Genomic DNA, 15,798 nt, shown 5'->3' on the forward strand with positions numbered 1-15,798 from the left:
TGATCTATTAGCATAAAAAAACTCAAATCCACAGCCATCGACTGCTCACTTTTTAACTTCAGTCATACGACAGCGGTGCCGGTCAGGGTTGACTTGCTGGCTGTGATTCTCAATGTTCAACTTACTGGACAATTTAACACATTCAATGGGATTTTAAACGGTGAAAGAGCTGGCTATCATCGTTGACCATGAAGTAAGTCTAGTTTGTTGACATTATGACATTCAATTGAGTGCAAGGCCTCTTTTCTGTCTTTCTCGCCTGAAATGTTCAGAATGATTTGAAAAGATCCTTTGTGGTGTACTGTCTGTACTTGAATTTCCACACAGTTTCCAATCAGATCTGTCAAAACACATAATATATTGTATATTGTTTTTAAGGTAATATCCCCATTCTACATAAATCAGAGATCCTCTCGGGGAAATCGAACAAATGGAATCCAAGCTCTCCTGTCTGTTATCATTCAAAGAAGACGTGATTCCAGTGGAATACATCCAGCCACACTACAAGGAGTCCTACTGGCTTGCCATCTACGCTCTGGTCAGTGGGGGTAGAGATGCCTACCAGGAGTACCTCAAAGCTGAACAACTCAGTAACTTTCTCTCTGAAGAGGAGGTCATCTTCATTTTGGACAATGCAGAGTTGCCAGTCCCGGAGGATAAGGATTATGAAGCAGGGAAACGTGAAAGTGAAGAAGACGTCAGAGCTCCCTCGACTTACTTCCCCACCGAGTCAGATGAGGAGGTTCCTGACCTTGACCTCGGCTGGCCAGAGATCACCAATGTGAACGTGGAGACAAACATCAGCCTGCTTTTCCACCCTCCCAGACACAACACACCGACCATCAAAGAGACGATACGCAAACAAATCCAAGACGCAAGACAGGTAAGGAGGCACAATAATATAATTTCCCATCAATCATTTGCAGTGTCTGGTATTTACTGTTATGGTTTGTACAAATTCACATTCCCAATTTGAATTCCATTTCCCACAGGTGCACATGTTGAGTAAAAATGTATGTTCAGTTAAATGTCTGTGGCATATCAACCACCTAAGCCTGTCTCAACTCGAGCCAGTTTCAACGTAGGCCAACTGAAATGTTAGCATCACACGTCATGACTGCTTGCCAAGCTTATTGTTTCCACTTATCATTCTTACAATTGGATATGTAATTCCAGAAGGTTATAAAAGGGCGTGTGCGGATAACAAAAGTAATTGCTACTTCTCAAAACGCACATACTGTGCTGTACAGACAGTGCACGTTTGAATACCACAATTACTCAATGTTGAGGAAGCTACTCTGAAAATATAGTTTACCAAGCTACCAATTACTTCACACTGGAAGAAGTTAAGCTACACTGAAGCAACCCTTAAGAAAAATATAGTTTACTTACCTAAAGTTAGTTTGAAAAAGTAGTTCACTACTACCTTCACTACGATCACATATACATCTGAAATGTTGTTGACCCCAAACAGATTACTCTGGAGTCAGATGTGTAATTAAGCCTGTTAAACACAAAAAGTGAGAATAAGGCACATGAAATTAGGCAGTGCTGATGCAGAAAAATAAATTAAATTCTTGCCTACTTCACCCATGTTTTATTTTAGAAAAAAAGTAGTGTGTAATTCCAGTAGGTAGCTACACCACTACATTGCAAAACAAGTAATTAACTACTGAAAATGTTTGAATTTAGTTCAACTACCACCAAGCTACTAAAAAAATGTAATTAAATTACTAGTTGAACTACATGTAGTTGTCAGGCATAGGTGTATAGGTGGCAGGGAAGTCAGGCGCAGGAGTGTAAAATGGAGTCTTTTAATAAAGTCCACGTAACATGCTCCATAACACTAAAAGGTACATACATAAACAAACATGGGTACGATGACCTGACGCGCACCTATAAAACTACACTGACAATAAAACAATCTCTGACAAAGACATGAGGGGAAACAGAGGGTTAAATACACAACAGGTAATGAATGGGATTGAAAACAGGTGTGTTGGAAGACAAGACAAAACCAATGGAAAATGAAAAATGGATCAATGATGGCTTGAAGACCGGTGACGTCGAACGCCGAGCACCGCCCGAACAAGGAGAGGCAACGACTTCGGCAGAAGTTGTGACAGTAGTTCACTACTCCCCAACACAGCAATTACTACACAGAAAAATACACCTTTTCAGATTTGGTGACCAAGTTCTGAGACTTCTACTTTCAATAAACCTCTGCTGTTCATAAAACTGATCATTAAGCGTGTTCTTAATCCCTTTCCATTATAGGTTATTGCTATAGCGATGGATGTCTTCACTGACGTTGATATTTTGAAGGAGATGCAACTACTAGGGGAGTGATGGTCTACATACTTCTTGATGACTTCCAATTCAAAGGCTTTCTGAATATGGCTAAGAGCACAGGTGTCAAAATCCAAGAGCTCAAGGTAAGGAACTAAATTTGAAATACTTTGCAATATGCCTAGTGGTTAGAGAGGTCGGCCAGTAACCGAATGGTTGCTAGATCGAATCCCCGAGCTGACAAGGTAAAAATCTGTCGTTCTGCCCCTGAACAAGGTAGTTAACCCACTGTTCCTAGGCCGTCTTTCTAAACGAGAATTTGTTCTTTAACTGACTTAAAAATTAATACAAAATAACAAAAACTTCTGCTTTGTCCAATGTAATACAGCAATTTTCTACACATAATGTGTGTATAAAAAAATAGGAAGACCTTCCTAATATTGAGTTGCACACCCTTTTGCCCTCAGAACAGCCTTAGTCAGGGCATGGCCCAAGGTGTCGAAAGCATACCACAGGGATGCTGGCCCATGGTGACTCCAATGCTTCCCACAGTTAAAGTCAAGTTGGCTGGATGTCCTTTGGGTGGTGGACCATTCTTGATACGCATGGGAAGCGGTTGCGCTTAAAACAATCCAGCAGCGTTGCAGTTCTTGACACGCTTAAACCGGTGCGCCTGGCAACTACTACCATACCCTATTCAAAGTCACTTAAATCATTTGTCTTGCCTGTTCATCCTCTGAACGGCATACATACACAATCAATGTCTCAATTGTCCCAAAGCTTAAAAATCCTTCTTTAACCTGTCTCCTCCCCTTCATCTACACTGATTGAAGTGGATCTAACAGGCGGCATCAATTCAAGATCTTAGCTTTAACTTGGATTCACCTTGTCAGTCTATGTCATGGAAAGGGCATGTGTTCCTAATGTTTTGTACACTCAGTGTATATTCACAAATGAACTGTAAGAGCTTAAAGTCCTTATTAAATTGTATTTATTTTATTTATTTTATCTTTATTTTATCAGGGCGTCATACTGTCTCTTTTAAATGCATAGCAGGAGTTTGTCAGTCATGACCTTTTAACTATTGGCAGGAGTCTTCGCGGATCAGCAATGACATTTGCTCCACACCCTTGGTGGAAATGTAGTAGTCATTTACCGGTGTGTCTATTTCCCCTGAAGCATCATCAGTGTATTAACATGCTGGATGTTATCAGCGGGTTTATTTCATGAGGTTTATAGCACAGTGCCAGGCTTGTTCCTCTTACAAAGTGTCTTTACCCTTTGTCTCAATTGGATAGATCTAGAACTTGTTTTTGAGCAAAAAACAACATTTCCCGATGAATGGTGAAATGTCTTTGTTGTCTTGCTGTAACTCTTAATCATTCTAAACCAATTTTCTGGTTGGCCTCCTGTCAATGGTTTTGGGGATGATTGTCAAGTTTGATAAGGTTAGAGTGTGTGTGTGTGTGTGTGTGTGTGTGTGTGTGTGTGTGTGTGTGTGTGTGTGTGTGTGTGTGTGTGTGTGTGTGTGTGTGTGTGTGTGTGTGTGTGTGTGTGTGTGTGTGTGTGTGTGTGTGTGTGTGTGTGTGTGTGTGTGCGTGCGTGCGCGTGCGCGTGTGTGTGTGTGTGAGTGTGAAAAATAAATGGTGAAAGATTTTATCTCAGTTCTTCTGTCTTGTTCAGAACTTGCGAGTTCGGACAGTGAAAGGACAGCAGTACATGTGTCGATCTGGAGCAAAGTTCCATGGATCTTTGGAGCAGAGGTTTCTATTGGTGGACTGCAAAACAGTGTTGTACGGTACATACAGGTATGTCTAAGGTATGTCTAACCAACAATGTCCCCTCTATTGCATTTAAAACTCAAATATGTTCCCAAACTCTTCCTTATATTTGTTAAATACAGTATATTAAATAGAATATTATACATTATACAGCATACTAACATTTTCTAAAGTATTCATGGAGTTTTATATATAAGTAACCGGATGACTGCATTTATTTATTATAACATCTTTCTTTTGGTCTCCCTTTTCTCCAGCTTCATGTGGTCCTTTGAGAAGATCAACCTCAGCATGGTCCTGGTGGTCACAGGGCTGCTGGTGGGCTCTTACGACGAGGAGTTCAGACGTCTGTTTGCCGATCCATTCTGCCCGTCACTCTCTCTCAGGAGAGAGACTTCTGGAAAGAGCCGGCAACAGCCACGTACAACCCTTATTCCGGTCTCCTCTTTGAGAGCAGACTCTCTCTTCACCAGATTCACATGAGATCCAGTGGGAGACAGCTTAACTTGATGAGTTCTACTGGTCAACAGAAGGACGATCGATACAACAATGGACAGATGGTCACAAGAGGACTGAGCTTTCAGGACAGACTGAATCAATCTCACTGCACCGATATGGGGAAACTTGTGAGGGGACACAGCTACGCCGGAGAGCTGCCGCAGAGAGGGAATTCCACAACTCCCTTGATGAATGTAAGAGATGACGCTGGCGGCGCTCACGGTGCCCCTGAGAGAGGCAGACGCATCGAGGACACACTGTTACCAGGCAGGATTAATCATTACATGCAGAAGAAGAAGTATGGCATTGACCAACAGCCTCTACTCCCTTTCAGCAGTGAGAACTCTCTTAGCAGGTGGAAGATCGACTCGTACCTCAATAACAGTGATGCGACCCTAGGGGAGCCAGTTGAGAATCTGCATCAGCCTGACAGTACGCAGAACCCAACCACATCATCCCGTATGAGAACATCAGTCCTCTTCAACAGCCGTCTGGCAGAGCAGTCTGAAACTCCTAACTATATGTCTGAGCACTCTGTGACATCTCAACCAGGCAATCTATGGCTGCAATCTCCACAGGGCAGTCAAGGAGTGACATCTCCACAGGGCAGTCTAGGTGGCCTAAGCAACTTCCAACACCAACTGACCCCTCCTAGATTGCGGGAGAGTCAGACGAGATTGGAAAAGATCAGACGGAAAAGGCTCAGTTTACATGAGTATGAGGAACCTGTCAGCAACTTAAGGCCAGGGCAGAGCCAGGATTCTCTCAGGCTGTCTATTTTCTCTACTCTGGAAAGAGCTAAAGGAAGGTCGTCAGAGAGAGGCCTGGATAAAAGGCACAGTGCGGCAGAGCTAGCAGGCAGCTCCGAACACAGTTCTAATCAGGGACCATCCAGCCACAGAGAGGAACTCACCCCAGTAGGTCAACAGGAAGAGGGAAACAGAATTGAAGAACAAAAATATAAACTAACCAACTTCAGTGATGCAGAAAGGTCTGTCTCACAATACGATATCACGACCAAGACAGAGAGGAATCCTCTTGATGACTGGCAAGAGCCTCTCTCCAGGACGATGTCGGCAGCCCAACTGGGAATACAACTAAAGGAACCTTTGCTCAAGCCCTCCAACTTCAGACCAACTGGACTTAATGTAGAGAGCTCTAAAGGGCTAACATGTTTGAATGGAATACCAGAGGAGAAGGAGGGCCCCACCAGGAAGAGTCATGAATCCACTGACCAGCTGGCCAACAGCTCCGACTTGGTGCTCTCCGCAGACAAAGAGAAAACACGCCAAAGTGTGAATCCATTGAAACTCAGAACTTCTGTGACATCAATAAAGAATATAGAGCATGCCGATGTTTCAGTGGAGAAAATGGTGGAGAAAACGCCACACAAGGTAGAAGGAGCAGAACTCCAAAGACAGAATTCATTCAGATCCACACTTCAAAGGATAGGTTCAGTGAGATCAAAGCATTTAGTGCAGGCTGACATTTCAGCAGAGCAGAGAACCTTCTCAGATCCTCCTGAAAAACCGTCAGCTGTGGGACTTACTACATCACCCAAGGGTCATTCTCCAAGCCCTTCCAGGTCATCACACAATGCAGCTGGCACTGAAACTGAAAAGGAACAACAGCATAATTCTCCCAGCCCAGCAGGTAAATCATCATCTCCTGGGTTAACTACTAGCTGGGTTAGAAAGAGCTTTAGAAAGAAATGTGAACCAGACAAGAACTCTGGAGAGCAAACAAACACCGTGGCGAGTCAAGCATCAATTCATTCAGACACCAGGCGGAAACGAGCATATAGCCGGTTTGAGAGTTTTGTTTCATTTGACAACAAGCCTTCAAATAAACCGACAACTACTGCAAACAGATATGACTCAGACAAACACAGGAGTTTGTTTGTGAGACATCCCTCTATTAGTTCCATACACAGCTATCAGACTGAAACTAGGCCCAATGAAAATAAGCTTGGCCGATTCATACAACGGGTGGGGAATCTCATCAGCAAGAAGTGAATGTGTAAATGTTGTCTATGATCAAGGCAATAACAGCACTGTTCTATGACATGGTTTGTATTGTAAATTAGACTGTTAAGTCTTTAGGGAATTTTCATGTACTTTGCACTGGTTATGGGATACATTTTATTGGAAAAGAAATGTATATATTGGAATGTTCTAATATGGCAAGTGTGCAGATTCTGATAAAGCCATTTTTCCCCCCCCCCTTAGTTGTGAAATGGTCATTTAGATTGTCCCTTAGTTGTCAATCGAATACCCCAAACGTGAGTATATTACTGTCCTTTGTTTTGAGTTCATTGTAGACATTTTGTTTTATAAAGTGCATACATGCATAGGACAATAATTGCTTCAATATAAGGTACCCTGTGTTCTGTGTTCAGCTATACATGTAAAATAAGTTTCAATGTCAGTGTAAAGTGGCCAGTTTCCTTTCATACATTTTCCCATAGCACTGTAATAGGTTGAGAATGTTATTTATGTTTGTGTACCATGCTGACAGCTATCTACTGTAAGGCATCATAATTCAAGACCCAAACCCCAGATGTTTCCTACTCTCTTTTAAATGTGATAATTCATTTTCAATTCATTTGGGCCCTGCACACATTTGTTGATATTTCAATCATGTTTTTATTGTTTTCTGTCAAATATGGAATTAAAAAAAAAATAATAATAATATATATATATATATATATATATATATATATATTGAAAAAAAGCATTGTATGAATTCAATCAATCCGTTTGTTTAACAGGAATCTGACTGTACAATATTGAGTACTTCTATATGAAATATTCCAGACATTTGTTTCTCTCTGCATCCAATTCTTCAGTCTCAATCTCAAATTGCTTCAGAGCAATAAAATACTGCACAAATGGTTCTCCCAGTGCTCTGCGAATCACATGGTCTTCGCTCAAAGCCACCAGAGAGTCCTCCAGCTTCACGGGGATGGCAAACTGCTGTTTCCCCAGCTGGGTGTGGGTGGAGGCCCTGGTCAGACCCGTCTCAGCCGCCAGGTTGCGTTTGATACCGTCCAGTCCTGCCGCCACGGTGGCCGCCAGCACCACGTATGGGTTAGCCATGGCCGAGCCCAGCTTGTTGTCGATATGCATCTCCCGCCCGCCGTGGCATTTTACATTGAAGGCGCTGCTGTTGTCGTTGTAGCCATAGGTGGCGTAAAGCACGTTGTGCTTGGGGCCTTTAACCTTCTTGGCGATGTGGCTGCGGCAGCCCAGCCTAGGGGAGAGCAGGCAGCTCAGGGCGGCCGAGTGGCTCAAGAGCCCCGCAAGCCACTTCCTGCCAATCTCCGACAGCTCCCCTGCGCCGTGGTCCCCGGTGTGGAAGAGACTACGGTGGCCGTTGGCGTCCCAGAGAGAGTGGGAAAGCACCCCGGCGTTGTACATGCTGTCGTCGGTGAAGAAGCTGGCGTTGTAGCTGTATTTCCTTGCCATCTCTTTGATGCCGGTATGAAACGTGAAGGCGGTGTCGGCGGCCGCGATGCCAAACTCTGGCCTCAAGTTGATCTCCATCTGACCGGGCACCATGGCTGAGGCCAAACTGTCCACATCGGCCCCCATGCAGTACATCCCATTCACCAGCTGCTGGAAGAAGGGCAGGTCGTGGTTGCTGGCCAGGGTGGTGGCAGGGAACAGCATGGTCTTGGGGGCCACCCTGTCGGGCGCACCCAGGACACAGCACTCGTAGGTGAAGGAGGAGTACAGGGAGAAACCCATGCTCTGGAGCTGCCCCATCAGCTGCTTGGCAATGAGGCGGGGTGCGGTACGCAGGGGGCTGCCAGTTATCATGCAGGGGTCACAGATGACCCGGGCCGTCTGCTCTGCCCAGGGCAGCACCCTGAAGGTCGACAGGTCTGGGATAAGCAACACGTCGCTACTGAAGTTGGCAGGGTTGTTGGCGTGGTCCACCTCACAGCTCTTAGGGCTCAGGGTCAGCTCTAGGTAGCTTCTTGGCATCGGCACCCCGTATACTGCTTTCTCCTGTAAAGATTTTTAAAAAAGGTTTACATCATGGGACTTTTGCTATAGGCAAGCATAACCATTGAGAAACCGTTTCAACAAATAGCATTATAACATTGTGGGTTCCCTCAATACACTATAGCTATTACGTTTCAGGATGTTTGTGTACTGTGTGTGAGATGATTACATGAAAGAAGCGGACTGGCACTGTCTTAGACCTGGACACCCCATGGAGATCTGTGGCCTCAAAGCGGACAAAGTTGATATTCTCCCGGACAATCTGCTGCTTGATGTGCTCCATGGCTGAGACAAAGCTCTGAGTCCCAGACTTAACCATGTTGTCTTTACTGTTATCTATGAGAAAAAGAGCCAAAAGCAACTATCATGTCTGTAAAAAAAGATAGTCGCTTGTGATGGAACTACTTTATTAGCTACAAGTTTATACAAAATAAGAATATAAGATTTTTGATAAATCTAATCCAAAACCAGACTAACCTCGACAGTTGGCACTGCTGCTCTCAGACGTGGACGACCGTACTCCGTATTGCCTGTTTGCTCCAGTCACATCTGACCTGTATGAGGTTGACGAGTCCATACCGGAGCCAAGCTGGAGGGAGCTGCTGTCCCTGGACCTGGTGGACACCCTCCTGGAAGCATCAGAGTGGGGCTTGAAAGTGGTGAAGGAGGACTGGGACTCCGGCCGTCCATCTCCCCTGTTGGTCCCATGCAGGTAGGTGTAAGGGGCTGGGCTCCCAGGACGCCCACCCTCCTCCTTCCCCCGGGCACCAAGCATGGAACTATCCTTCAGGATACTCTTCAACTCATCCATGGTCTGTCTGGAGACCCTCACCTCGCCCTTTGGGCTGTAGGTGCAACCCTCTCTGGACCACTCCACCCTGGAGGGGGGGCCCTCATCCTGCCTGTGTCGATCCCTCTCTGGAGACACAGAGGGTCTGTGGGAGTGGGGAGAGGGGCCGATAGAGATGATGGTGGGGTTGCTTTCTGAGGGTCTGGGGCTGCTCACGTAGTCGGAGTGGTGGACTATCGACGGCCCCCCTCTGTCCCAGTCCACTGGAGCCACGTGTTTCCCACTCACCTTCACCCCCTTCTTGCCCAAGCTCATTCCACTGCCATCTACCTGGTCTCTGAGCCTACTTGAGCCCTCCTGGAAACACCACCCAACCACAAATAATATTAAGTGAAATAAGTACTTTTCAAATAGTTATTATATAGTTATTAATAAACATATATATTTAATTAATTAATTCATATATATATATATATATATATATATATATACATTTTAATATAACAAATAGATTACAGTTAAATGAACAATGCATTTGTTACACCATATTAAAACAAAAAGAATGGAAAAGGATTTTTTTTTTTTACCATTTTCTTTTTCAGATTATGGAATAGTGATGTTTTTTAAAGTTTCTTCAATTCAATTACCATTCATGGGTAAAAAGAAACAACAACAACGTTGTGTCCAAATCCAAAATCCCATACTGAGATTTAAAGATCTAAAAAATATAAAAGAGCTAGAGATGTTACCTCGAGAACGAGATCCTCTGAGTCATGCGTTCCTTTTATACTCATTTGTGAGTTTTGACCTGAGATTTAAGTGCCTTCATTTGAAACCAGAGCTATGCTCGCACATTTATTTTATGGACAATAGGCACAATGGTGATGGATTGGAAAATTCTCTCACCGCACCCATGGGCACTCCTGTTGGACACTGGTATCCACTGACAACTGGTATAGACTGAAACACTTCTGCTTTCACCCCGCTGGCTATTAACATCCACGATTCAATATCCCCCTTTGTGTCAATGCAAAGGGAGGTGGAGACAAAAACACACAGCTCAGCTATTTTGTTTGTGCCTCCAATCATGACATTCAGGCAGTTTCTAGAAAGATGCATTTAGTTCAAAAGTACTGAGAAACATTAACATATTTATCAGGCATTACAATAGATGCTGTAATTCAAACTTGTTGCTGATATAAACTATTTTATGGTAAATAACTAAACTACCGTCTGTATGAAATAAAACTAGATTTGATATGGCTTCACAAAACCATTAAATCAAGACTGGGACCAAATATGCTCTCTTTTCTATAATATTTTTTTTCTCTATAGTGAGATTAGTTTATATTTAGATGAACTTGTGCAACATTGGCATACAGGACCTATATTGAATTTAGTGCTCATGCAAGACACTGTAACAACTTGATAACAACTTTATTACAATATTATTATGAACAACTATACAACTATATTATATCATAAAATGCTTTTCACTGAAATACTTAATAAGATTTTTTTAAATGTAATATAGACTGCAATACAGCATATAGTAGCTATAGCCTACTTATAAATACCTAGTGCATTTTACCTGCTAAGATGTGTGCATCATGATGTGTAGAATTCCGGTCACTTGACTTTTGAAAGAATAGCCTATTTGTTGCCACATAGGTCAAATAGGGCCTAAATGATGTTCGTCACTAGCTTCTATGAGAAGGGTTCTATTCCAGCCCGCAAATCGGGGTGTTCCTGTATGTAGGCATTCCTGCATCTGCAGGAAACCCTCTTTATACTTCTATTCGTTCATTTTTAAGCTTTTGTCTCAGTCGGCATTCAAGTAATGATAAGGAATTCACCTAGACCACGCCCACAAATTGGGGAAAACCAACATGGTTTCCAATTGACCCCCATTATAAAAGAGGCAACATCCCCACCCAAAAATGCACTGTCATGTTAACAAGCAACATATCCCAAAAACAGGACATGTCAAAGTAAAATGGACAGTATGGAATGGACAATCACAACTGCCATCCTGGAGTTTCACCCCATTGTCATGATCAGAGGTTTCAAGATTGTATCTGTAAATTGTCCAGACCGGATGTCTTTTTCTGGTGTTTTACAAACGGTAGCCTTACTACATAGATTAGCGTACATAAAATGTGATTTCTGGCAACGTTGTAGGCTACACCTCAGTAAGCTCAGACGGATGCCGATGCCTTTTGGACGTTTGTTTTGGTGCAGTCTGGACCGACCTTGATTTCCACATCCACGGACATTGATTTTTGGTCCGGTCTGGACCAAATCTGAACCAATCATAGGCGTCTATGTTTGGTTCCGATTTGGTGCGGTCCAGACCGACCTTGATTTCAATGTCTACGGATATAGATTTTTGGTCCGGTCCAGACCAAATCTGGTCCAATCATAGACGTCTATGTTTGCTTCAGATTTTGTCCAGTCTGGACCAGCCCAAGCTCCGAGTGGCACAGCGGTCTAAGGCACTTCATCTCAGTGCTTGAGGCGTCACTACCAACACCGTGGTTCGAATCCAGGCTGTATCACAACTGACCGTGATTGGGAGTCCCATAGGGCAGCGCACAAATGGCCCAGCGCTGTCCAGGTTTGGTCGGTGTAGGCCGTCATTGTAAATAAGAATTTTTCTTAACGGACTTGCCTAGTTAAATAAAGGTTCAATAAAATATAAACTAAATATTTTGAACTTTCATTCAAAACCAAAATTGAGGCTGATTTCAACATCGGGAAAATAAATATTTTCGACATCTGGAAAATGTGTATTGTCAACTTTCATTCAGAACTGAAAATACGTATTTTTTTCAATGTCCGCAAAAGATGCCTTTCAATGTCCTGGAAAATATGTATTTTAAATGTACAGAAAATATGTATTTTCACCTCTCATTAAGAACCTAAATTAAACCAAACCTTAACGTCTGGAAAATACATATTTTGCACGTCTTTTCAACGTAATTTTTCTTAGTTAGGACTATTCTCATTTTTTTGGGGTGGGGGGGTCTCTTCGTAACATATTGTACGTTTTGCAAATTCATAACATATCATACGAATTGTAATTCGTAACATATCATACTAAATGGATGATGGACATCCACAAATTATTACATACCATACGAAATGTAACATTTCATACTAAAGGGAGTGTCCCGAATTCATGTTCAGAGTAATAAGAAATGCTCTGAGGCTAGGTTGTAGCTACGGTAGATAGTGTCCTTCGCCCCCACTTGCGGGGCACGGGTTTCTTCAGAACCCAGCAGGCGGGAGGCGGGGCGACTGGTAGACAGTATCTTTCACAGTGCCTGTTGGGCACTGTTTAAAAAATAAAAATACATTTAAGGGGTGGATCAGCTTAATATTACGGAAAGATTGTTGCTTCCATCAATGTAATTGTCTGCCTCATTTCCAATCCCCCATATATTTTTTGGGTAAATATATATATATATCTATATACATACACGTATGCATACATACAGTGCCTTGCGAAAGTATTCGGCCCCCTTGAACTTTGAGACCTTTTGCCACATTTCAGGCTTCAAACATAAAGATATAAAACTGTATTTTTTTGTGAAGAATCAACAACAAGTGGGACACAATCATGAAGTGGAACGACATTTATTGGATATTTCAAACTTTTTTAACAAATCAAAAACTGAAAAATTGGGCGTGCAAAATTATTCAGCCCCCTTAAGTTAATACTTTGTAGCGCCACCTTTTGCTGCGATTACAGCTGTAAGTCGCTTGGGGTATGTCTCTATCAGTTTTGCACATCGAGAGACTGAAATTTTTTCCCATTCCTCCTTGCAAAACAGCTCTAGCTCAGTGAGGTTGGATGGAGAGCATTTGTGAACAGCAGTTTTCAGTTCTTTCCACAGATTCTCGATTGGATTCAGGTCTGGACTTTGACTTGGCCATTCTAACACCTGGATATGTTTATTTTTGAACCATTCCATTGTAGATTTTGCTTTATGTTTTGGATCATTGTCTTGTTGGAAGACAAATCTCCGTCCCAGTCTCAGGTCTTTTGCAGACTCCATCAGGTTTTCTTCCAGAATGGTCCTGTATTTGGCTCCATCCATCTTCCCTGTCCCTGCTGAAGAAAAGCAGGCCCAAACCATGATGCTGCCACCACCGTGTTTGACAGTGGGTATGGTGTGTTCATATAATGTTACTTACCCTACATTATTCATCTCATATGCATACGTATATACTGTACTCTATATCATCGACTGCATCCTTATGTAATACATGTATCACTAGCCACTTTAACTATGCCACTTTGTTTACATACTCAACTCATATATACTGTACTCGATACCATCTACTGTATCTTGCCTATGCTGCTCTGTACCATCACTCATTCATATATCCTTATGTACATATTCTTTATCCCCTTGCACTGTGTATAAGACAGTAGTTTAGGAATTGTTAGTTAGATTACTTGTTGGTTATTACTGCATTGTCGGAACTAGAAGCACAAGCATTTCGCTACACTCGCATTAACATCTGCTAACCATGTGTATGTGACAAATAAAATTTGATTTGATTTGATTTGATTCAGGGTGATGAGCTGTGTTGCTTTTACGCCAAACATAACGTTTTGCATTGTTGCCAAAAAGTTCAATTTTGGTTTCATCTGACCAGAGCACCTTCTTCCACATGTTTGGTGTGTCTCCCAGGTGGCTTGTGGCAAACTTTAAACAACACTTTTTATGGATATCTTTAATAAATGGCTTTCTTCTTGCCACTCTTCCATAAAGGCCAGATTTGTGCAATATACGACTGATTGTTGTCCTATGGACAGAGTCTCCCACCTCAGCTGTAGACCTCTGCAGTTCATCCAGAGTGATCATGGGCCTCTTGGCTGCATCTCTGATCAGTCTTCTCCTTGTATGAGCTGAAAGTTTAGAGGGACGGCCAGGTCTTGGTAGATTTGCAGTGGTCTGATACTCCTTCCATTTCAATATTATTGCTTGCACAGTGCTCCTTGGGATGTTTAAAGCTTGGGAAATCTTTTTGTATCCAAATCCGGCTTTAAACTTCTTCACAACAGTATCTCGGACCTGCCTGGTGTGTTCCTTGTTCTTCATGATGCTCTCTGCGCTTTTAACGGACCTCTGAGACTATCACAGTGCAGGTGCATTTATACGGAGACTTGATTACACACAGGTGGATTGTATTTATCATCATTAGTCATTTAGGTCAACATTGGATCATTCAGAGATCCTCACTGAACTTCTGGAGAGAGTTTGCTGCACTGAGAGTAAAGGGGCTGAATAATTTTGCACGCCCAATTTTTCAGTTTTTGATTTGTTAAAAAAGTTTGAAATATCCAATAAATGTCGTTCCACTTCATGATTGTGTCCCACTTGTTGTTGATTCTTCACAAAAAAATACAGTTTTATATCTTTATGTTTGAAGCCTGAAATGTGGCAAATGGTCGCAAAGTTCAAGGGGGCCAGAATACTTTCGCAAGGCACTGTATACACATACAGTATATACATACACATACCTACAATGGGGAGAACAATTATTTGATACACTGCCGATATTGCAGGTTTTTCTACTTACAAAGCATGTAGAGGTCTGTAATTTTGATCATAGGTACACTTCAACTGTGAGAGACGGAATCTAAAACAAAAATCCAGAAAATCACATTGTATGATTTTTAAGTAATTAATTTGCATTTTATTGCATGACATAAGTATTTGATACATCAGAAAAGCAGAACTTAATATTTGGTACAGAAACCTTTGTTTGCAATTACAGAGATTATACGTTTCCTGTAGTTCTTGACCAGGTTTGCACACACTGCAGCAGGGATTTTGGCCCACTCCTCCATACAGACCTTCTCCAGATCCTTCAGGTTTCGGGGCTGTCGCTGGGCAATACGGACTTTCAGCTCCCTCCAAAGATTTTCTATTGGGTTCAGGTCTGCAGACTGGCTAGGCCAGAACCGTTTTTGGACCTGTGACCAAAAACGAGCTACATATGGACAATACGAAAATAAATGATCTAATGACTCTGCCTCACCACAGCAAAATCTGCAGAGCTGGGAAGATTGTATCCCCCATATATATAACATTATATTGGTTGCAAGAATTTTGTATAGTAATTTAAATTGAAAACTTTGCAGTTTTGAAACCGGCGTTGTTTTGAGTATCAATTCATAAACAATGTGCCATGGAATGGGTACATCGAAAATCTCTTCCCAACTATTTTGCAATTTATATGGCACAGCTGTCAGTTTTTTGGTCCTTAAATGAAACGGGTATATGTTTTTATTTTCACACTTTTCGTAAACCATTTAGGTTCTTTAATACAGGGCCAACATACAAGTTCCTTACTTTTTTCTCCTTCTACTTGCCTCTTCCATTTTTTGTGATAATGCTGCAATTAATTGGTT

At 42.3% G+C, this 15,798-nt stretch overlaps 1 protein-coding gene and 1 pseudogene across 1 annotated transcript; one reads left to right on the top strand and one right to left on the bottom strand.

Annotated features, from left to right (window-relative positions):
* The first annotated feature begins 430 nt into the window (after positions 1-430).
* LOC135538075 (protein FAM83B-like) lies at positions 431-7,245 on the top strand (annotated as a pseudogene).
* A 40-nt stretch (positions 7,246-7,285) lies between these two features.
* Positions 7,286-10,162, bottom strand: LOC135528581 (lengsin-like). The gene is given in 4 exon segments (XM_064957753.1): positions 7,286-8,581; positions 8,748-8,914; positions 9,047-9,725; positions 10,118-10,162. Coding segments are annotated over 4 exon segments (2,106 nt in total). The 3' UTR covers positions 7,286-7,366.
* Between the last annotated feature and the right edge of the window lie 5,636 nt (positions 10,163-15,798).

Source organism: Oncorhynchus masou, chromosome 5, assembly GCF_036934945.1.
Source record: "Oncorhynchus masou masou isolate Uvic2021 chromosome 5, UVic_Omas_1.1, whole genome shotgun sequence".
NCBI classification, from domain to species: domain Eukaryota; kingdom Metazoa; phylum Chordata; class Actinopteri; order Salmoniformes; family Salmonidae; genus Oncorhynchus; species Oncorhynchus masou.